We start from the raw sequence: 24,206 nt of genomic DNA, 5'->3' as shown, positions 1-24,206 counted from the left end.
AAAATGGCCAGAGAAAGGAAAAAGAAATGAGTTTAAATGAGTTTTCTTATTAAAAATATGGAAAATAATAAGGTATTCATGGATATTATAAATAAAAGCTCTCAAATATTTAAAGAATAGAAATCCTTAAGGGGAAAAAACTATAAAGAACGTCCCAATTCACTTCTTTAGTATTTATCAACTAGGGAAGCTTTAGTGTGAAGCAATTTATGTCACATCAGTCACTCTGAGATTTTCCAACACCAGAATAATTAGCTTAACGGGGAGTTTTAATCACATTTGATATTAGGATTGTAAAGATCATGATAAATGGTTACATCAGCAGACGATGTAAAGCAAACACAGTCGAGGTGATTCCATCAGTCGCTAAGCTAGACCCCCCCCCCCCCCCCCCCCATCAACGGTTATGAGAAGGTTCAATAAAACCATCACATCAGTGTCTCTTAGGTACTTGAGTTGAGCAGGGCACACACACACACACACACGCTAAGCACTGGTGAAGGTGGCGGGGTGCTGTTTTGAGTGTCTCTGCTCGATTTACCAGAGAGGTGATAAAATACTTAGCAGATTGCTTACATGGCCGAGGGGGGGAGAGGGAGAGAGAATGCAAGGCAGAAAGAGGAGGGGATACCCAAATGGCTCGTGTGGGAGCCGGTAATTAGGATGGCATGCTGGTATCATCGTTGCAGAGTACATCTCTACATGGCCTATCAGAACAACTTACAGCAGGTGTCACACATACACACAAATGCTAGCTGTCACTAATTAAAACATGGTTCCGCTGATAGGAGTTCTACAACAAAAAAGTTATTGTGGGCCTAAAAGACAACAGGACTTTTTATTTAGAAACAAAAGCAATAAAATTATAATTTCCATAAGAAACAAGACTGTTGTACTAGAGCTGCACTAAATTTGTGCAGGGACAAAAAAAGTCAACAAACTTGTTTAGACTAGGGGTGTCTGATATTATTGGTTTACCGATATTGGCCTGAAAATATCGCTATCGGTTTTTACTCCTTAGTTATCAAACTTTTATATACCCAATCACCAGTGGTTCTCAATAGACGGCTCGCGGGCCATGTGCGGCCTGCGGACACCCTCTTTGTGGCCCCCGAAGACCGCGCGAGCCGGAGGGGAAGGAGGGGAAGGGGGCAGGAGATTCATGTGCATTACAGCCAGCAATCCAACAGCAACCCCCCCGGTCCGACTTTCAGACAACAGCCTAGTTTAGTCAAACTAAATAAAATAAGTTGATGCATCTCTGTAGTTTACCTACATCAGTCGGAGATGTTGAAAAATGTAAAAAAATAACAACTCTACTGAGTAAATCAATAGTCTTGTAGAGAGGATTTCATCGTTTTTTATTAGCTGCATCAAAAATAATGGATTTATGTCTTACAATGCCACAAAACATGCAGCCTTCAAACACAGTATTTATATAATTCATGTCTACCTTTTTTTAAAAGTCCTGTAAACGTTCTTGTGATGAACAACTTCATACTGTGGCACTCTTGATGCAGACTACGACAACCTAACTTGTTTTTATGTGCAGCTCTAACTTAAGTTGACACACTTCTCTGACTCACTACATCTACCCTCCATGTGAAAGAGAGATTAAATATTAAATCAAACATTTTCCTTATCAGATACCAAAACCAAAAACTACCCCATAATCCTAAAAAAGCATAAACACGTATACATATATTGCTTCTCTTTGTATTTTTGAAACTAAAATGGATTATTTTATCAGTGAGTAAAATAAGTGTTCATAATCTCAGCACCATTTCATGTTTATATTGAATGGGTTTTGAGAATAGTAATGGTTTTTGCTAAAGTGAAATATGTTATTTCTAAATAAATAATAAATGACCAGTTGTTTATCACTGGCCAAAACAGAGGTAATGCTTGTTTGTTTTTGGTACTCTACTGAGCAATTAAGAACTACAGAAACCTCTGGTCAGCTGCAGAACGCCCTTGCACCATGCTGTCCTCAATATGTGAAAATATTCTAATTTAAAATAAATATTCTAATGTTGTTCTCATGTTTTACTAGCTCTTGTGTTTACTGCTGGTTAGTGGCTATACAGTAAATGAAGTCACGCTATTACGATTCACAACTGGTTGCTGTAGCTTTCAAGAGTATTAGCAGATTAGAATGACTTTTTAACCATGGATTTTAAGTTTTTAGGAAAACAAATATTGGAAAATGTAAAATGCAAGGGAGGAGTAGTTGTTATTGAGGAGCCTCTCTGATTAAACGAGAAAACAACAGATTCCACCCAATTCTCCGGAGAGTGAGGTGTTTACATGGAAGAAAATAGCTAGATCATCTAGTTCCTTTGTTTACATTGCTGCTTTTTCTGAGAGTGGTTGTGTGTGTGTGTGTGTGTGTGTGTGTGTGTGTGTGTGTGTGTGTGTGTGTGTGTGTGTGTGTGTGTGTGTGTGTGTGTGTGTGTGCACTTTCTAGGTGTGATGAACATTTCCTTAGGAGACCAAGTCATGCAAGATGCAAGGAGGACACAGTGGAAGCAGTCACACACAGTGCAATGTGCTTTGTAGATAAATGGCATGCCTATATCTGTTCATTGATCTGAACAGATGGGCTTCAATCAATCTTATCTGGGCTCCACATACTTTCCAACCAAGCGCTTGAGGCAGCCCAACCAATACAGCACCACACTGAGAGCCCCAAAGCACTCAAATTATCATCAGACACCTTGAGTATTTTTTTCTATGTGTGTGTGTGTGTGTGTGTGTGTGTGTGTGTGTGTGTGTGTGTGTTTGTGTGTCAAAATAACAAGGTGCAAAGCCCATAGATACACTAGAGTAGACTTAAGAAGAGAAACAAAGTGGCAGTTTGAACCCCAGAAACATAAAACTGCATTAATCCTCTTTAGATTCTAGTTGTTATCATTACCTCAGAACTCAGTCTTCACACATCACACTGTGAGAGTCAAACTCTCTCCAAGTCAGTCAGGTAGGACGTTTAAAAGTGATCCATTCGTGGCAGATTAGGACTCAGCGCTAACGGAAATGAATTACTCCTAAAGTGTGTATGACCATAAATAGAAAAAAAAAAAAGGAAACGCACAAGCGCATCATTCTCAGCTCTACGGAACATTTTTGATCCAGCCTTTTTAATGATGTAGAAAACCTGTGATCTATGCTATGCTTATATCTTGGTACAAGTTCAAAATAAAATAAATTCATATAAGATGTCAAGGATGGATTGAAATCCTTGTGAGTGGTTCATTATTTTGTGAGTGCAAGAAGAATGAAAGGCAACAAATGTGTAACTAGGAAGTGAAGTTGAAACAGACTCAAGAACTAAAGCTTAGTCATGATAAGTTGATCCACTGTGTTCTTACCGCGACAAACGTTGCCATTGTCAGGTTCAAATCCGGCTTTGCACGTACAGCTGCCAATAGGAACCATCCATTCTCCATCTCCATTACAGTAGAGCTTTATAGGCACATCGACTTCCTCTGAGTTGGGGATGCAGATCCCTCTGGCAATCACCAGGGATGTGCTTTCAGCCCCGGTCATGGTTTCTGGGAAGATTGCAAAGTTCTGCACCACGCTTGGACACTTTTTGTAAAACACCCTGACTGATAGCAGCGACATGCATGCGCCATAATCCTGAAAGGCCAGATAGAAGCCATTTTTGGACAGTGGACCAAAGCTGCGCACCTCCGTGTTGACTTTCATCAGGCGTCCACCAAAGTCTACTTGTGAGAAGCTTTCATCTGCAGCAATGGTGTCCACCTTGAGATAAGGGGCTTCCATCCAGAAGGCTGAGCCTTTGGTGGCAATGACAGAATCGGTTTCATAGTAGTACAGATTAAACGTCTCCTTGCAGGAGCCGGGGACGTTCGGGATGGAGCTGCAGTCTCGTACGGTGAATCGTATCTCCACGTAGATGCGTTGTGCTCCACGGCGATCGATGAAGGTGGTGAGAAGCCAGTTGTTTTGACTGGAATCAAAGACATTACACACCTGGTAGGTCCTGATGGTGTTAAGGTTTTCATCATAGCCACTCACTTCCTCCCACTGCAGAAAGACAGAAAAGAAGAATGCAAACTCATTAGTAATCATGAGACTGCAGTACCTTTTTTTAATTTTGTCAAAGAAATGAGTATTGGCTGAGCCACACAGAGTTTTTACACATAACACTATCCTCCCTAAGGCACTAAATATGAGTCTTCTTCCTGGATAAACAAAAAGAAATCAGCCTTTTGTGCTAGACGGCTTATTCATCTTTCCTTCTTTTTGAAATTACTAACAACTGTACACCCACATGATGCAAAGGCAGTTGTAGTACTCGTACCACTGCAGGAGCAATGGCTGAGTATTTACTGTGGTTGCAGTAGCATTTGCCATTTTTGCTAAGTGTTACTGGGCACTGATTTGAAACATTTGAAAGATGGTGAGTAACAAATTTCAGATTATGCACTAGTGAATTACAATTACATAGACACAGACTACATGGCAGCCAAGAGCCCATCTGATGGAGAGGCACTTGTGTGCAGACTGAACTGAATCGAGCTGCAGGCCATTTCTTGCAGGTGTGACCCAGAAAGAATGTTGGATGAGCATCAGAAGGCCCTTGGGGAATTAACTCAGTGCATCACATCATGATGAAAATGTGCCATTAACATTTGGCTTGAATCACTGAGCGCTGGTAGAATCAAAAGGCAATAAAAACATAGATTTGAATGAAAACTCACATTTTGACAACCTCTGAACAACTTTCTGCCTGTACAAAAAGATTTGGTTGAACATACTCAAGAAGGTAACCCAAGAACGACACAAAGGCCAAGTCAAATATTTAAATTAAAAGATAAAAAACAAATTACTGTCATGTCCTTTGTCTCCCCTTTGTCCTTGTGTCTTTGGTTTTCTGATGTTTTGTTCCTATCTTTCCATTTTGGTTCTCCCACTGTCTCCCCAGTGCATCTTATTTTTCCAGTGTATTGTTTCATCTATTTAGTTTAGTTTTCCTCCTTGTGTGTGTCCTTGACCTTTGACCCCTGCCCTTGCTCCCTGACCCCAGTTTTCCACTGCAAGTCAAAGCATCACGAAGCATACTACGCTGCAATTAGCCGCGGTTATAGTGGATGAGTTCCTTTCCATCGGCAGCTAAGTGTGACGTTATGCGCGGCCCAGAAGTGAAGGCGCGCCATCATTACGCTCCGAGTCTGTTTTAACGCACCACGCTTCCTATACACGTCAAACTCCGCAGTTAAGATCGGGTCAGACAGGAAGTTAAACACAAAAACTGTGTGGAACATCTGGAATCTTTCAAAGTAAAAGTCATGTGCAGTGCGTCATTTCCTGTGAACTTCTGAAACCGATGTAAACAGAACAGAAAATAACCAGATATTTTTTTTATGTGTGCCACCACCTTTCTTCTTGTTTATTATTGTGTTTGGACATCTGAAATTATGTGTGGTGTTGCAATTCTCCTGTGATTATGACGTCACAGGATCAGCTGTGTGGACTGCTTTCACTCCCATTTCGCATCAGAATTGCTCCCGGTTGGGGACGAGCTGGCGGGTAGAACACCGCTATTACGTTATGCGACCGCTTTCACGGCCAGTGGGAAGCCGGGGTGACTCTGTGCTATCTTGTTGTTTTGTTTAGCTCATTATCACCTCTGTCTTCAGTTATTATCAGAATAGTTTATTCCTTTCAGTTTTTAGTCTAGTGTCATTTTGTTTCAGTTGCTGTGTTTCGTTGTTTTATCTGGTTCGGTTTTAGTCCTCCCTCTCTTACCAGTTAGTTTTAGAGCAATGGCGTGAATTACATTTTAGTTAAGGTTAGAGTTAGGAATAGATCAGCGTTGGTTAGGGTTATGGGATGTGTTAGGCATAATGGAAGTCAATGGATTGTCCTCACTATGATAGAAAGACACACATGCATGTGTGTGTGTGTGTGTGTGTGTGTGTGTGTGTGTGTGTGTGTGTGTGTGTGTGTGTGTGTGTGTGTGTGTGTGTGTGTGTGTGTGTGTGTGACCTTTAAAGCTCTATCTTCTCAATTGGGTGTAATAGAGCAGAGAAATATCAGCTCTCCACACATAGCCAAAAGAGCCATGGTAAAAATTCCAAAGTTTTGTTTGATAAGTCTATAAAATAATGGTCGGCAGGAGAAACAGGATTATTAGAAGCCATCATTTTGCAACATAAATGATAAACCTACTTGTGCAAGAACACACATAGAAAAACTAGCAGGTTTGGGTACGACGAGGACGTGTGGAGGATGGAGAGGGAAGATACATGATGAACATTGAAACTGCAGACATGATAAATGAGTTTACAGAAATCTGAGGTGCAAATTAAAGCCTTTTTTCACTGCTGCTCCCTCTGTGCCCACTTCACTCTACCATTCTACCCCCTCCTTCTCCTTCCGCTCTCTTCTCCCATCTCTGCTCTGTAATGACCATTCATCAGCATTACAGGAACCTGTCCCTTTCAGCACTGCCTGTTCATTAATACAGCCAGCCCTAGGCTCCTCTGCACCCGTCTGCTCTGGTTGAGGAGGGGGTCCTCACGGCCTCTCGTCTAGCCAAATGACCACCATCTTTCACGCCAGAGAGAGGCCTGAGGCATCTCCGATAATGTCCATCTCGAATCTGTCCGGGAATTCATTGGCTCATATAATAATGAAATATATATATAATTTTGTGATTTCCCACTCAGGAACTGTTCAGTGTCACCATTGTGTCAAAGCAGCCTAAAATGAACAAAAACTAGAACAGGTGCATTGATTCATTGGAAGAAATCAGTTTTGTTTCATCCTTGCCCTGTTTTGCATTCATTTACTGTTTTCACCTGTGTGCCCAGAAAGGTCTGTGTTTGTAATTTGATTGTTTACCAACAACATATTGATTTGCTAGCTCTTGTTTTACTGCCGAGAGCTTGAGGCTACGTGCTGCATTTCTGCTTGTGCAAGTACAGACCATTTGATTGCTGCAGATATTGACATTTTTTCCTTTGTTCTTTAGCATCTTTTTATTCTCTCACCCCTAAAAACCCACATGACGTGTGTTTACAAAACACAAATGGCCGCCGTGCTGTAGGGAGCATGTCCTTGTCGCATCAATAAGATTCATTTTTCTCACTTTGTGTCCAGATCTTTTATATCATTTAAGCTAAACGTATCCCTTGACATCTCCCTGACCTGGAACAAGAGAAGGCATCATCACCGATCACCTTTGCGGTAAGGGAATTCTCCATTATACGGTGCGTCAGACGAAACAAGGCCAACGCTGTATAAATGTAGTTTATCCATTCTATCTTGCCAAAATAGAAATCTTTTCGTAAGATATGTTGGAAAAGACAGAGGGGAAACACGCACAGGGGCGGACTGAGATGAAGCCAGGCTCTCTGCTTACTTGTATGCTTTGAATCATAAATGTTTGTTTATTGAGTTTACACCAGCTGGAATGTATCCCTGATATCAGCACAGGATAAACAAGCTGTAGGTTTTCCTTGCTGCTTGTGTAGGTTAAAGTGATACGAAATAATGGAGTCCTGATGGCAGTTAGGTAAGGAAACACAGAGAAACGGATGTTTTTACAAAATGATGGACTACAAACAGTGTGATGAGCATTTCTTTCATTTTTTGTGTGTTTTCTCAGTTACTTTTATTTTTCCAAGTTGTCATATCTTTATCTATCACTGACAATCAAACTGAAAACAAACTGCTTTTTGCAGATGAAACACCTGACAAGGCCTGAAAGCCTCTTTACACAACACTCATTTGTAAGCCAACCAAAAGTACCCACTGGCTCCACTCTAATAGCTTTGCTTTTACCAGATGTGTAGGAGACACTTTTCCCTGCTTCTGATTGTCAAATGCGGCCATTGTGTGTGTCATTATAGCTGCTCTCTTTCATAGGTCATAAGTAGCGAGGAGGCAGAGGAGCTATGGATTCACAGAGCACTTAATGTTGTCTTAATGACCAGTCACAGCTAGCCGAGCTGGAGAAGAGAGGGTGAAGAAAAGGAAGAGACAGAGTGATGAATAAAAGAGGAATTCAGACTGATGCATTCAGGCTTGAGTTACCCTTCCCTCAGCCTCCGTTCACTGCCATCAAACTACTCTGCCCTCATAAAAGCCATTCATCACTATGATCTGCTGCCATTTACTCTTGAAGTCTAAAATAACATAGAACAGCTCAGATTGCCCAGGTCTAGCTCTGAAGGAATACATCATCATTCGGTGAGCTGCTGCCTAGCACAACACCAATCATGGCTGGGAGGACTGACCACTCACAGGGTAAATTAGTCACTGTACTTCACACAGAATGAGATTTCATGTTGAAATCATAAGACTGAAATAAAATTGACTTGTATTTTTGGTGTCCATGGTTGCTAAAGGCTGATCTTGACCTATTCATGCATATATATATATATATATATATATATATATATATATATATATATATATATATATATATATATATTACTTCTGGCAATTGGTTAAAACCAACTTTCGAAATAGTTCCATCTAACTGACCTATGTAATGTATGACTAACATTCTAATTCATTCTATTCTGCTGATGACACCAACCATAACCCTAAACCCCACCATATTATGCTCGGGCAGGGACCTATATAGAGGCCCCTCTGATGGCAGGGAAAGCATGCGTGGAACGCCACAACCAAGTGGCTGGCATGGTGTACAGAAATATCTATGCAGAGTATAGACCAGAAGCACCAAGGTCTAAGTGGGTAACATCCCCTAAGGTGGTTGAGAACAAGCGAGCCAAGCTCCTGTGGGACTTCCAGATCCAGACTAACAGAATGGTGATGGAGAACCAACTGGACATTGTGGTGGTGGACAAACAAAAGAGGACAGCTGTTGTGGTTGATGTGACAATACCAAGTGATGGCAACATCAGGAAAAAGGAACACGAGAAACTGGAGAAGTATCAGGGCCTCAAAGAGGAATTTGAGAAGGCCTGGAGAGTGAAGACATCGGTGATGCCCATGGACATCAGGGCACTCTGGGCAATAACCCCCAAACTGGAGAAGTGGCTAAAGCAGATCCCAGGAATAACATCAGACATCTCAGTCCAGAAAAGTGCAGTTCTAGGAACGGCTACTGCACAGAACCGTCACTCTCCCAGGCCTGTGGTAGAGGACCCGAGCTTGGAAGTACGAGACCACTCGTGGAGGGTGTGATGGGAATTTATTTACTTTTTAAAACGTGTGTGTGTGTGTGTGTGTGTGTGTGTGTGTGTGTGTGTGTGTTGTGTGTGTGTGTGTGTGTGTGTGTGTGTGTGTGTGTGTGTGTGTGTGTGTGTGTGTGTGTGTGTGTGTGTGTGTGTGTGTGTGTGTGTTCGTATATAGGTATTGGTACGTTATGAGATTGAAAACTAACAAAAATAGTCTGCAGAAGTTGAACTGCCTGGGTCCTAACTAAACAAACTTAAAGACAGGGCTTGACAACTTTTGGCTCGTCATTCAGCCTCAGCTAATTCACTCGAAAGGGGCACCTGAATGGAGAAGCATCCATGCGGCTGATCTTTAACCTCCAGTCTGCTATCTGAAACTCAGTGGAGTCGCACTCCCAGACTGCTTCTCAAATCCATCAGCACCGGTTAATATCACTGCGCTCCGGGAAAGTGAACACAGATGGGCGATGTGAGGTTCTGAGATATGTCCACATTCAAAACACTTCAGCTGAGAATCATCCATGAAATGCCTTTGCCAAAGAATGACCAGTTTGTTGAATGACCTGCAAAAGAACCAGTGATGTACTTTTACAGCTATGTGTACCCTTTACACCCACATATTTAAGGCTTGGATACTTCATGTCTTTAACCTAAAGATGCATGACTAATTTATTTGAAACTGCTTCCTTAAAATGACTCGAGTCTGTCATGTCAGGACTAAAACACACGGATATTGAATATTGAACATGAATGTTTTCATCTTCCACCCAAGCTTGATTGGGAACTTTTATTAATAAGCATGTTTTATTATTTAAAACAGTCTAAAGTGTCACTGAAGCGAAGTGTTTAGGTATAGTTTAAATATATATGAAATCAAGAATTAAATAGCTTTTGGTTAAAAAAAGAACGAAAGAAAGAAAGAAAGAAAGAAAGAAAGAAAGAAAGAAAGAAAGAAAGAAAGAAAGAAAGAAAGAAAGAAAGAAAGAAAGAAAGAAAGAAAGAAAGAAAGAAAGAAAAAAGAAAATGTGACAACTCAAAACGCCAAGGTTGTGGAAGGACGATAGATGATAAGTAGACAAAAAAAAAAAGCTTAGATAAGGACTGAAGTCTGTATAACCCTGCTGAAATATGCATTTCTCATTTTTACAAAGCTCTCTGCGGACTGTAATCCCACGCCAGATATCTTTTTTTTTCTTCTCAAAGGTTGTGTGAAATCTATCAAAGTTAATGAGGATATTTGCATTTCAACCTTCAGGTTGGTCCCTTAAAGTTGACGGACATGATTCATAAAGCAACAGTTGGTTTGCTTAGGCACGGCTACTTCATTCACTCAATTTTTATTAACAAACTTTACACGTTTACATGTCCGCTTGTAAAGTGCACACAGAGTAGCGCGCGCACACACACACACACACACACACACACACACACACACACACACACACACACACACACACACACACACACACACACACACACACACAGCCAAAGCGCCACCTCTAAAATATGCAGTGGCATGATTGCTATTATCATTTCTGATCAGCTGTGTTATTGAATGAATGCTGCTGTCAGGACTCTTGCATGGGAATGATTATTCTGTGGGGCATCTCAGTTCTGCCTGGCTGGAAGTGATGGATGGGGAGGAAATGGTGATGTCTGAAACATTCCAGGTCCTGCCAGATCCAAGCCACTCTATAATTACAGTCGCACAGTTTGTCTGAGCCTGAGTAGAGTCCTGCCCATCTGGCTGAATGCAGCAAAATGAGTCTTATGAAAGCTCTGCTCCTCAATAACGCCCACAACCTGATTAATGCTTTCTGTTTTCCCATTACAAACCTGAATGACTTCAAGTTGGTAATTTATTTACAAACAAAAGTTATGTAAATACGTTTTTCATGTCTTTGTAACTTTTTTTTATTTTAATCAAACAGATGATTTGTTTTAATATTTCTTGATCTTCACATGATGCCTTTCCTCATCTGACCAATCTCTCATGCTTTTGATTGAATCTATTGCAGCAAGCCCGTAATTGCACAGCTAGTTATTTTATTATCTTATATTGTGCAGTGCAGCATGTAAAATTTCTCTGCAAACGTTCATATCCAACGTTCTGTATGCCGGTTGTTAAACAGTGACTTTGGGTTATTAGTCACCTTTAAAGGCAGCAAAGAGGGAAAGCATTTTTCAATCGATGGACAGAGTAAATGGATATATTTAATGTGTTTAACAGTGTAACGTCCAGAAAGGGTCAGTTTTGATCTATATATTGACCTACACGGTGACCAGTCATCTACAGACATAATTCCACTATCTAGGTGGATTTACTATTCTATCTTCTAAAACCCAGAAGATTCTGCAGTGCTTGAAGTCCATGAAGAATGATTTTTTTTAGTAAGTCTTAATCTACACATGATCACACGTGTCTGTGGTCTTTTGACTCACCCATTTGCATTTATATGCATATTTCTTCTTGTTCATTATTGGTATTCCAAAAATGATGCACATTATGGGCCTTTGCTGCATCATTAAACTGAGCAATCCACTCACTCTCGCATCCTCCAAGTCTTATAATATGACTGTTAACCCTTGCATTTTCAGTTTAGAGCCAGAGGTCTTTGAAGCTCAGCCATTTCATGGACTTTAAAGGATTTTAGCTTTCACAAGACAATCCTCTCGGAAAAGCCTTTGTTGTGCTTCCACTTGAAACTTAAGAAGAAAGTATGAATATCTAATTATTCCGATAAGCATGGCTAAACAAGGTAGGTGGGTGTCAAAATAGAAATGTTTATATTTGTATATTCATCCAACACTTTTACCCAGCACGACATTTTCTAATATATTTACGAATCCAGTTAATTAACCTAATGGGCATGTGTTTTGTCTGTGGGGAGAAAACCATAGAACAGGGGTAGGGGAGGGCCGCTATCCAGCACGTTTTAGAGGTTTTCCTGCTTAAACACACCTGATTTTATTCAACAGGTGATTAACGGGCATCTGCAGAGCCTGGTGAGCTGCTGAACAGGCAAATCAACTGTGTTGAAGCAGGGAAACCTCTAAAATGTGCTGGAAAGCAGCTCTCCAGGTCTAGGGTTCCCTACCCCTGCCATAGAACATGGAGAAAACCCACACTTGCATGGAGAGAACATGCTAACTCAAGTCAAAAAAAGATGCAGCCAGGACTCTGACCTTTCATCTCATCAACTGTGCCACCATGCGCTAGAGATTAAAGGTGTTGTTCACTCATTTAATCAGTACATTTGCAGTAGGGATAATGTCTTGTAATTCTTTCTCGGGTGGGAATACTATGCCAGTGCACCATATACAGGAATTAGTAGTGACCCACATCACAGATGAGCTTCAAACAGCAGGTTATGGAGTCTTATTTTCTGACATTTGGACATCTCGTCTCAGATTGGATAAACAGCAACACAACTCTGCCACTGACAAGCATTGTGGATGTTTTATCAAATAACACAAGCCTGGAGGAGTTCTGCCGTGTGGTGGACTCACTAATGATAATGATTAGTGCATACTAGTTGGTACGTTGTGGGCTGTTTGCTGGGTGCTAAACTGACAACAGCCTTCCCTGTCGTGAGTCAAGATGGGTGAGTCCATAAATGTTAAGTGACAGTGTGATGTAGATCTGTCCGGCTTTTATAATCCTAGAGTTTCACCGTCTGTTGTCGATCAGAAGCGAATGCAGGAGATCGGTGTAGGAGACTGTTTTCATGTTCAGCCTGCATGAAAAACTGATTATAATCAGAAATGATTAAAAATGGGTTTTCAGTGTTCCACACCTTTAAAGTGATTGATGAGAGAAAGGAGACTAATAAACTATTTTAATTACTTAGTAAAATACAAAGAAAATTAATCTGAATTCATTTTTTATCTTATTCCAACCAGAATGTGATATGATGACTAATGGTACAAATGTTATGGAAAATGAAATTCACTGACATAATACTGATTTGTTTGAGGTCATTCTGACCTTTTGCTGATTTACCTAACATGTATCATGTTCTGACCTGTTCTCTGGCCTTGGCTTGTCTCTTTGTTAGGGCTATTGTACTGATAATCACTGTGACTGCTTTCCCAAGAGGAAACTACGCTTTTTTCTGCTTTTTAATCAAAACCTGATTATAGATAGGTTCTCGTGATGTTCTGTTGAGCAAACAACACAGAAAAATTACCCAAGGTAATTATTTTTTTGTCTTTTTCTTTCCCATTCCTGCTCATTGCTTTCTTCTCACGACAAAACAGACTTCATGCTTGTATTTAAACTCAGTTAGTGATTAAGTTTTTTTTATCTATAATAATTTCCATTATTTCAATAACAGTTTTAGGGAAACCAAACCACTGGAATGTGTAAATCCTATTTAATGACAGAAATATTGACATTAAAGCCAGAATGGCAAACTTGGAAAACAAACTTGATAAAACAATTTTTCATGCCTCTTAACAACATTCTAACACATTACAGCTATAAATATAATGTGTAGATTAAAACCTTTCAAGAAATGTATGTTTATGTTTATTTATTTGGCAGACGCTTTTATCCAAAGCGACTTACAATTTATAATCTATAGGACTTGTTGTGATCTGTGGGGGAAACCGAAGTACCCGGAGGAAACCCACGCATGCATGGGGAGAACACGCAACTCCACGCAGAAAGGCCGCAGATGAGTTTCAAACCTGCGACCTTTGTGCTGCGAGGCAACAGTGCTAACCACTGCGCCACCATGCAGCCCAAATGTATAAAGTGGTTCTTGTGCATTTGTCTAAAAACCTCCACCAATAACATGTTTTGAACTGAAAGCAACCATTGGACCATCCAGTTGTCAGTCTCGCCAAACCGCCACACTTCCACACTTCCCTGGGCCCTCCATCCATTACGCACCCGTGTATTTAGCAACAGATATCCACTGGTGTGAGAGGTTTGTGGCTCAATAATATCAGAGAAGAAGAAGCAGCTACCACTTCAAATTTAGGACTAACTGCCAGAGTCCCAAAAAGAAACAACACAATTTGAAGTCATGAACAACAAAAGCATTTGGACCTAGAAAATGCTAACTGGTTTTTAAAGCTGTCTTCTGGCGTTGCAGGATTCTGTGCATTGTTGATTCTGTTAGTTTGCTAAAGCAGCTTTAAAGATAATAAATGATTGCCTAATCATTTTATTTATTTGATAAACAACAGAACAACTTAAAACATTTGCTTAATTATAAAATAAATATTTTTGATATTATGCAAGTGGTGTTAGTACATGATGAACAATATAAAAAATAAAGTAAATTCAACTTTTTTCCTGAAATATTAAATCTAGCAACACCTTCCAGGAATTACCACCACACCTTGCATCAGAAACAGTCCCAGCTTTGTACCAAAAGTAAAAAGCAACATTATTTTGGACCATACTATTAAAAACATCAGATTTAATAATGGGTTATTTGTGGACAATGATACGAGTAACCCCAACCCTTCGCTATCTACAGGTAACAGCACAACTCCTACAAAAGCTTTATGTACTGGGGAGGTAAGAAAGCATCGATACACGGAAATATTGAGATTTTCCGTCTTGTGATACTGAAATGATCTTTAAAATCAGTGTATCATTTTTTATTGAGAATTCAAACAGTTACTGTATAACTTTAGCGTGGTGCAATTCAACCTCCAACTGCTAGGTTGCAGCAAATTTTACCACCTTCATTCTGTGTGAAAAGCAAAATATCGTGATAAAACGGGATGTGTCTTGGAGGCGTCTGACCTGAGTTTTCCAAATGACTTCAATCTATAAAATGTCAAATACCTTCTGACTTTTCACATCATAATATAATCTAATTGTCTCTCCTGTATTGTAATATATATCATATTGCCAGATTATTGTCAATACACATCTCTTATATATACAAGGATGCATCAACTTGCTATAATAATAATAATAATAATAATAATAATAATAATAATAATAATAAATTAGAGTGTTTTTCTAGGCACTCAGAGCACTTTCAATTATTCACACACTCCCACATACACACACTGGTGGTGATGGGCAACTCCAATGTGGCCACAGCTGCCCTGGGGTGGTCTTGTCAATGGGAAAAATCTGTAAAAAGTCTGAAAGTTGAACACTTTTGAAAGTTATTGAAAAACGACAAACTGTAAACAAAAGTGAGCTTTAAATAATCGTGCACTGCAGGCATTTAAAATGATGAAAAGGTAAAATATGTGACCACACAGGAGAACAGAAAGAAAAGGCAGAAATAGATTACATTGCCCATGTGTCCAAAGTTAAGGCTACAAAGTGTGACAGTAAGGTGGAAGAGAAGGACAGGGTATCAAGGTGAGTGTGTGTGTGTGCGCGCGCGTGCGTGCGTGCGTGCGTGTGTGTGTGTGTGTGTGAGAGAGAGAGAGAGAGAGAGAGAGAGAGAGAGAGAGAGAGAGAGAGAGAGAGAGAGAGAGAGAGACTGCGTGACAACAGACAGCCTTATACTGCTGGCAGAAAGACACAGGGAGAATAGGTGCAAGTCAGTCTGGGGCTGCTGGTTTCAGAAGAGCTAAAAGCGACTCTGAGCTCTGAGACAGACAAGCTACAGCAAAGAAAAACAACAAAAAAAGCCAACATGGAAACATTCTGGGAGGGTAAACAAAAGATAAAAGTCCATACTGCCATTGCTGCCAACAGTAAAGAACTGCTGAAAACCAGCTACAGCAGGTACCGGGACAGATGTGCAGACTTCCACCCACATGAGTCAAACTCAGCTGCCAGTGAATCCTTCTGACTCCTCCAAAGGAATACCCCCCCCCCCCCCCCCCACCCCACCCCCCCCCACCCCCACACCCCCACACACACCCCCGAGGCAGAGTTCTGCAGGAAGGAAATCAATAATTGAGGTAACCATATGTCATTTATTTTTCAAGGAGAAAATGGAAAACTATGAAAAGGTGACCACAAAGGAAAAATATTAAAGAAAAGTACCGCATAGTTTAAATTCAGCTTAATTTTGTGTGTACCGTAATCATACCATGCTTTTTTTATATTTGTCTTTCTGAAACTACACAGTTTCATTGTGTTCCCCAAACAAAATTTGGATAGCAGAATAAATCAAAAATCCACAATGTCCCAAAGCTGAACCACATGTGCAAACATGAGCCCATAATATGTCAACATTGTCTTCTTTTCCTTTTCTAAATTGAACTCAACACACTCAACATATGGTGTTTTTTGCAGTGTTCAATTCACCACAAATGTGTTAAAAAGCTTTTCAGATAACAGCCACATTAGATGGGGCTTATTTAGGGCCACAAGAAAACACAACAAAGGTTTCAAGGTTGATCACAACACAAAAACAAAGATACCCTAAAATTCATAACTTGTTCTCATCTGCAAACAGTTTATTTTTAAAAGGAGAGAGAAGAGATTCTGGGACATTCAGGAGTTAGGAAACTTGATGCATCATCTGGGAAGATCAAGTTCAAAACAGTTTGAGACGGAAAAGTTGACTTTGTTTACCTTTAGTTTCTGAACAGAAGAAATAAGTTCACTTTTTGTTTTTAATTAGTGATTGTCCCTGAGGTCCCTGAGGTCCAGTGACCAAAGCAAAGCCTACTGGTTGAGCAGCGCACCAGGCTAAAGACCAAAGGCAGATCATCTGCTGCTATGACCCCCAGTCTCTGGAACTCTCTCCACTGAGCCTGAGATCAGTGGCCTCAGTGGTCTCCTTTAAAAGGCAGCTGAAAACTCACCTGTTCAATATGGCTTTTACCTGACCTTCATTGCCACCTTCTCCTTCTTCTGCTCTTTCTACTTATTCCACCTTTCCCCACAATCCACTGTTTTTCCTTTTTCTTATTCATTTTCTCTCTCCCTTTCCTTACTCAATTCTTGTATTTTTTGATCACAAATTGTATTTTTTCTCTCATTTTAAACATATTGTAATAATTTAAAAATATTTTTTATAACCTTATTTGTATTTTGTGAAGCACCTCATGATATTTATCTTGAGAGGCGCTATAAAAAAGATTGTTTTCTTTCGTTATTTTGTTCTTAGGACGTTTAATGTCATTTAATTCTACACTTAATATTTGTTAGCTTATCTGCTCAAGAATAAAAGGACAAACAGCAACTTCCTTTCTCTAGAGGAAACCAATAGATGCAAAAGAAAAGTAGAAACAAAAATGACAGACACCACCAACTCGCCCTGGCCAGAAACAATTCACCTTTCTTCTTTAATTCAATTCAGTTCAATTCAATTCAAATTCAATTCAAAAATACTTTATTAATCCCAGAGGGAAATTGATTGCTGTAGTAGCTCAGAATAAGAATAATAATCAAGTCATCAAAGATTTATTGTATATTACAATGGCTGTTGGCAGGAAGGATCTCCAGTAGTGTTCAGTGTTACAGCGAAACTGAAGAAGCCTCTGACTGAAGACACTCTTCTGTTGTGGGACAGTCTTGTGAAGAGAATGCTCAGGGTTGTCCATAATTTTCTTGATTCTCTGGAGAATCCTTCTTTGCATTATCTCCTCTAGCGGTTCCGAAACTGCCGAAACTCTGGCTGAGTCCCTGAAAGGGCTTGAAGTTCCTCCATCTTGTTGGCCAGTGATCTCACATTGCCCATTATGATCGATGGAAGAGATGGTTTGAATTTCCTCTTTCTCTGTCTCCGTTTTGCTCCCGCTCTGCACCCACGCTTCTTGCGTTTTAGCTCATTTGGGATTTGTGGCTTCAGTTGAGGTATTATTTCAGCCTTTCCAATGTTAATCAGCTGCTCCCGATTGTAAACCAGCTTGTTGCCATGGTTACGCATCATAACAAATGCTCAAAAAGTTAAAAAAGCTAAAAAATAGCAGTAAAAATCCTCCAAGCTTCACAGCACCAGAAACAGAAAAGTAATGTGTCCAAAAAATAGAGTTTTTCTTGAGAAACTAGAAGAAAAAAATGGCCAAGAAAAGGCAAAACTTACATATAGTCAACAGAGCTACTCCAACATGCAGCCACCCAGAGCAGCGCAGTTCCGGAAAAAAAAATAAAAAAGACATTTAGTTGAGCGACACCAAAGCTTTTGTAAAGACCGAAGAGCAGTTTATGTCCTGATGTTGTAAGACTCATGAAGTTAGACACTCAGAGAGCTACCCACATTTTAAAGAACAAAAGATGCTTGAATAGTTTTTTGAGTCCCAACGAAGCAAGATGAAACTTTTTCTTTTGGCGCACATCTTTGAACCTGGCGGGATGCAGTTTCTCAGGATTGTTGTTTTCAAATTCTCCAGAGAAATCAGTTTACTCACAAGATGCGGAGTTCAGCACCGCCACCGACACATTGTTTACACACGCACAGATAATGATTTTCTCCGACCACTCTGCGATGAGAAACCAAAAGGAGCGCGACTTGAGTCCAGCTGAGCTGAGCCACGCAGAGAAAAATCAGTCTCTGAGATTTGTTGTCATAACTTCCTGATCATCATGCTGAGCAGATGTGTCTGAGTACGAGTTTGGATCAAATGTAGCTGTCTGGCAATGCTCCCGCATCACACTCGCATATCACGGTGGCTAAATGAAACGGGTCTCCTGCTGGTTTGCCAATACACCACACACTTTTTTCATGTAATTCACATCTGATAAGGGTATCAGAGTTCATTGATGGTATGTCATTGTTCATAAACCTAATTTACACATGCAAGCATTTTGCATTAGGGAGTACTTTATGTGCATGTGTTAAAAGCACTATCCCCTGGCTGCTACAGTAGGGACAGCATCACTCACTGGCATTTCTATCCTCTCACTCCATTTCAGCTCAGGTTGAAAGAGTCCAGAGTTCACCTCCACCCCACACTCTAGCTTCCTACTGCTCAGTTGTTATATATATATATATATATATATATATATATATATATATATATATATATATATATATATATATATATATATATACACAAAATCAGGTATGAAATCCTAGATTTTTAGTGAAAAGGATAAAAACTCAACTTCATTTCTCTTCTCATCCCAACGTTACCGTGTGGTTCCCTTTCAGTTTTCCCTTCATCTTGCTCCGACTCATTCTAGCTACAGTCAATCAACCTCTTCTTCCTGCCTCACTGCCATTTGCTCTTTTTCATTTTCCTCAGTTTACATTATTCCTTCTGTGTTCCTTTCTGGACCCCCCCGAGCCCCAGCCTGTCTGTCTTCACTGTATGAATAATTGAGATGTATTGAGTTTGGTCAGCAGATGGTAAGATGGCCCTTATGGATCTGTTCGTGCTCTTAAGCAGCATGCAGTTGCTGAGTGACACCTGTCCAGATGAGGTCCACAGGAAGCCATCTGAAGCATAAAACACAGCGAGGGGGATCAGCAGGGCATGACAGATAACACTTTTCCTCTAAAAGCACCTCTCGCATGTAGGTGCAAATCGACAACACTCCCTGCTTTTTGAATTTATGCCCACGTGTGGAAAGACAAGGCAGAGTAAATATAAACATTTAGGAGTTGAATCTTTTCTGTCTTCCTGCATTTGTATTCCCTTGTTTTCACAAACGCACATATCCTCTTACACAGACATCTCTGCAGGGCTTCTCACAACATTTGCTCTAAACCAGGTTTCAGTCAGCTTGGTTTATTTTAAATTGGTGGTGCTGGTTGGACGGACCAGTGGTGCAGTGTATGGCAGCCTCGCTTCTGTCGGGGAGAACCAGGGTAGCTGTAGCTACGTTGTAGCTCATCACCACCAGGGAGTGAATGGGTGAATGAATGATTGTGTTGTAAAGCACCTTTGGGGAGGGTGTGTGTGTGTGTGCGGGCAAGGGGGGGGGGGGGGGGGGGGGTGGATCTATGACTAGAGAACGCTATATCAAATTTAAGCCATTTACCATAAACTCCAACCATATTTAAGAAATATGGAAATTGGCTAAATATCTTTTTTTTATTTGCTTTATTTCCTCTCTCTCTCTCTCTCTCTCTCTCTCTCTCTCTCTCTCTCTCTCTCTCTCTCTCTCTCTCTCTCTCTCTCTCTCTCTCTCTCTCTCTCTCTCTCTCTCTGCCACTCTGTTTCTTTCTCTCTCTCTCTCTCTCTCTCTCTCTCTCTCTCTCTCTCTCTCTCTCTCTCTCTCTCTCTCTCTCTGTATATATATATCGTCTTCTGTTGGGTCCTGTTGGGTTTCATACACTCTTTATGAGAATCAATCAGAGACAGACGGAGTATCCATCTTGTTCATAGATTATCTTTGTTGTAGCGTGTCAGTCAAATGTTGTCATTTGACCGATTGGAGTCGTGGAGACAGCACACCAGAAACAGGAGGCGCTGCGGCAGCACCGCTCCTGTTGAGGATAGTTGTCACCCTTTCCACACCTTCCGAGTTTGTAGGCATGTGTTTGATTTTAAAGTTCCTGTTTTCAAGCATGCGCCTGTTCCCTCGTTTGAGCCTTTTGCTAATGGCCTTTAATAAACTGGCATAATAAAACAGCAGCCTGAGGCCTCAATCTAAATCCTGACTTATACAAGAATAAAATAGTCAGAAATTTACACTTAAAAAGAAGACGTTTAGTTTTTTTTTCCCTCAGGAGGTCTGCAGGCCTAACAGAGATTATCTTTGTGCCTAAGGTGGAAAGTTGTCCTTTTTGCTCTAATTTGCAATTTTAAGAAAAAAAAAAAGTTTTTCCTAAAACTGTAGTAGCGGTCACACTTTATAGCGTAACGACTGCATATTTTATTATGACCAATAAGATGTGATGATATAAATATGAAATATCAACCTGATTGATCTTTGAATGTTTAACCAGAAGAGTTTAGGATTAGTAGCTGTTCTAATTCTGTGGATAAAGAATCTTTAAACTTTATGTGAGATGACCTTGACCTTAATTTGCATCTTATGAACATTGTGTATGAGTGTAGATGATGATTAACTTGTTAAATCAAACAGTACTGATCATTAGACATAAATGGATCATTGTAAGGACAATATTCATTTCAACTTCACTGAATTAGGCACAGATTATTCAAACATTTCATATAACATCTGGTTCATTCAACCATATGATTATTTAACCTATGAGTTGTAAAAGTTCACTTTTATTCAGAGTGTGTAATCCAAGCAGTCTGAGATAAGAGGACAGCCTTTGTTTGGAGACCTAGTTTGACAATCTTGTCTTCTTGGACTTCAAGCGCTGCAGAATATTCTGGGTGTTAGAAGATAGAATAGTAAATCCACCTAGATAGTGGAATTATGTCTGTAGAAGACCGGTCACCGTGTAGGTCAATATATAGATCAAAATTGACCCTTTCTGGACGTTACACTGTTAAACACATTAAATATCTCCATTTTGTTTACTCTGTCCATCGATTTGAAAATGCTTTCCCGCTTTGCTGCCTTTAAAGGCGACTAATGACCCAAAGTCACTGTTTAACAACCGGCATACAGAACGTTGGATATGAACGTTTGCTGAGAAATTTTACGTGCTGCACTGCACAATATAAGATAATAAAATAACTAGCTGTGCAATTACGGGCTTGCTGCAATAGATTCAATCAAAAGCATGAGAGATTGGTCAGATGAGGAAAGGCAGGGCATTCTCTTTGATTGTGAAAATGTTCACCAGTTCAAGCTCAAGAGTTTCCTCTTACTAATTATAAAAAACTCACTTTACTCTAATTGTTCTCCCTGAGTAAAAAGAACATGTGTAAAATATGTAAGTTATAAAAAGGCCCTTTCCTTTGTTCTGTTGGTCAAATAGTTCTATTCTTCTCCAACCTCTCACGCACCCTCTGAGCTCGTTACCTCCAGACTAATGTGCTTTATTTCTCTGCTTGACAGAACAGCTTGTGGCACCACAGCCCCGTCCCACTGAACACAAAGCCTCCTAAAACCTTTGGCCCCCAGCCTCTCACCCCATCTCCATGACCTCCCAAAGTCAGATGAGTTAACCGGAGCTTTCCGTGTGCTGCAAGATCCATGGCTGCTTTAATGTTTTTGTCCAAACAGGGTTGATCTCCTTATCCGTTCTTATTGCAGCTTCTACTAATCCTATTTTAGCTGTCTTTTCTTATTCTGCAGCCTCTTTCAGCCCTTCAAAGTTGACTTCAATGCTGCATGTCTGTTTTATGTTCTTGTTTCCAACACTGCCTGTTTTTTTTTTCATTTCTTCCGCCTTCTCTGTTTAAGTCTAACCAACCCCCTCCTGTGTAAAAGCATTTGTGACTAGCAAGGCAAGTAAAATCTTGTAAATTCAGATAAAAAATATTGTCAGTTTAGCTTTTTTTTTAACATAAATCTGCATAAAAGTGTTTTATGGTTAAAACTTCAGATTTGACCTTATTTTTTTACTTATTCTGCTTGTCCCCTATAGTTGAAAATAAAATTTCATCCCAAGAAGTTTCTTGCATGTAACGTTAAACTTGTAATCTTTCCTACTTCTTTCTCAGCAGCAGCTATGTTTACATCCCACACAGAGGAAAACAAGATTATGGTGAAAAATCAGGCGCTAAATTAGATAACACAATGTAAGCACAAGAAAAAGGAGAGCTAAAAGCACCAGCAGCTCACATTGAATTGTTCAGAAATGAGATTTCTGGCTTACTCCTTACCATGCTCTGAATTCGTCCTGACCAACATTATTTAATAGTGACCTATGATGGAAGTTTTCATTTATAGTAGTTTTTGTACACCGTTATTCAGCTGTGAGACTGAAGCACCACGAGTTTATTTTATTCCAAAGTTTTAAAAGATGCACAAGATTCACCTCAACAAACTTAACTATGGAATCACAGCGATGCCGGATTAATGTTTTGACTCGTTCCTGTAATTCCCTAATAGCATTTCAGACACTGGCTCTTTTGGGAGTTAGTGCGTTTAGTACAACAACGTCTAATCCTGGTCCTAAAGGGTTACTATCCTGCATTTTTACGTAGTAGATTTCCAGCTTCAGCACAGCTGATTAAGTGGCAGAGTTACCCTTTTGGATTTCTTCAATTTCTGCAGAAGCCTGTTAATCACCCACTGATTCAAATCGGGTACGTTAGAACAGAGATGTGTCTGAAGCATGCAGGATAGGGGCCCTCAAGGACATCACTGTAGTTCAGTCTGGACAAGTTAAATGAACAGTTGAGAGTTTCTCTTACTCACTAGATATGAAAGTGCACTACAGCACTAAAGCTGCACAAACTCAGATAAAACATGACTAATTAAAGCTGATTTTGTCTGTCTTTTTTTGTCCTCGTTACCACCGAATGTGCTCGTTAGAACTGTGAACATCTGACCTTTTCCTGCAAATTCTAAACCTCAATGTTGCAAAAAGTCAATATATTTTGTTACATTTGAGTGACTTTCTAAAATGCATTAGAATTTTTGGATGTGTGTTCAATTTAACTTTTGTTATATAATTTTAAAAGAAATTGAGATAGTTGTAGTACATTAAAAAGTGAAAATATACATTATTTCTGACTTGTTAAAGGTGTGGTTCACTCATGTAATCAAAACATTTGCAGTGGTCTCTGGTAAGAATGAATGCCTTGTAAGTCATACTGTTGGGAAACAAAGCTCGGGTGCTCTTGTTTCAGGAACTAGAAATGAGCCACATCAGAGCTGAGCTTCAGATGGCAGGAGTTGAAGTCTTATTTCCTAATATTTAGACACCTCATCTCTGATTGGCTAACATCATCTACCACTGATTCAGTTTGTCCTGCAACATTGGTGTTTTATCTCCACAAATAACTGAAGCCTGGAAGAGTTCTGCTGTGGGGTGGAGGTGCTAAAGCTAATAATTAGCTTCTACTAGCCAAGACGTTCTCTGCTGTTTCCTGGATGCTAAACCAACAACAGCCTTCCCTATCATGAGTCAAGTCACTTATCCTAGAGAAAACAAGTGGGATTATGGCTAATTAAGTTTTGTATCTAAACTCAACAAACAATCACATTTAAGCTGAGTGCATGTAGATGCACACGTGTAGAGCTGCTGTGCGTGCAAGCCATTGTTTACTTCCATTTGTTCATGTTGCATGACAAGGTCAGGGGACATTTTCCTTTTCTGGGAC

The 24,206-nt window shown here is 40.0% G+C and overlaps 1 protein-coding gene across 3 annotated transcripts in view; it reads right to left on the bottom strand.

Annotated features, from left to right (window-relative positions):
- Positions 1-24,206, bottom strand: part of LOC107384019 (ephrin type-B receptor 1-B) — a 331,212-nt gene that overhangs the window by 210,182 nt on the left and 96,824 nt on the right. For all 3 annotated transcript variants that reach the window (XM_054739931.2, XM_054739946.2, XM_054739938.2), the window contains exon 3: positions 3,369-4,050. In XM_054739931.2, the coding sequence (XP_054595906.1) occupies positions 3,369-4,050 (682 nt within the window). The remainder of the gene's footprint in view (positions 1-3,368; positions 4,051-24,206) is intronic.

Source organism: Nothobranchius furzeri, chromosome 11 (genome assembly GCF_043380555.1).
Source record: "Nothobranchius furzeri strain GRZ-AD chromosome 11, NfurGRZ-RIMD1, whole genome shotgun sequence".
Taxonomy (NCBI): domain Eukaryota; kingdom Metazoa; phylum Chordata; class Actinopteri; order Cyprinodontiformes; family Nothobranchiidae; genus Nothobranchius; species Nothobranchius furzeri.
The sequence above is the reverse complement of the archived record's forward strand: the minus strand, read 5'-3'. Positions and strand labels throughout refer to the sequence as shown.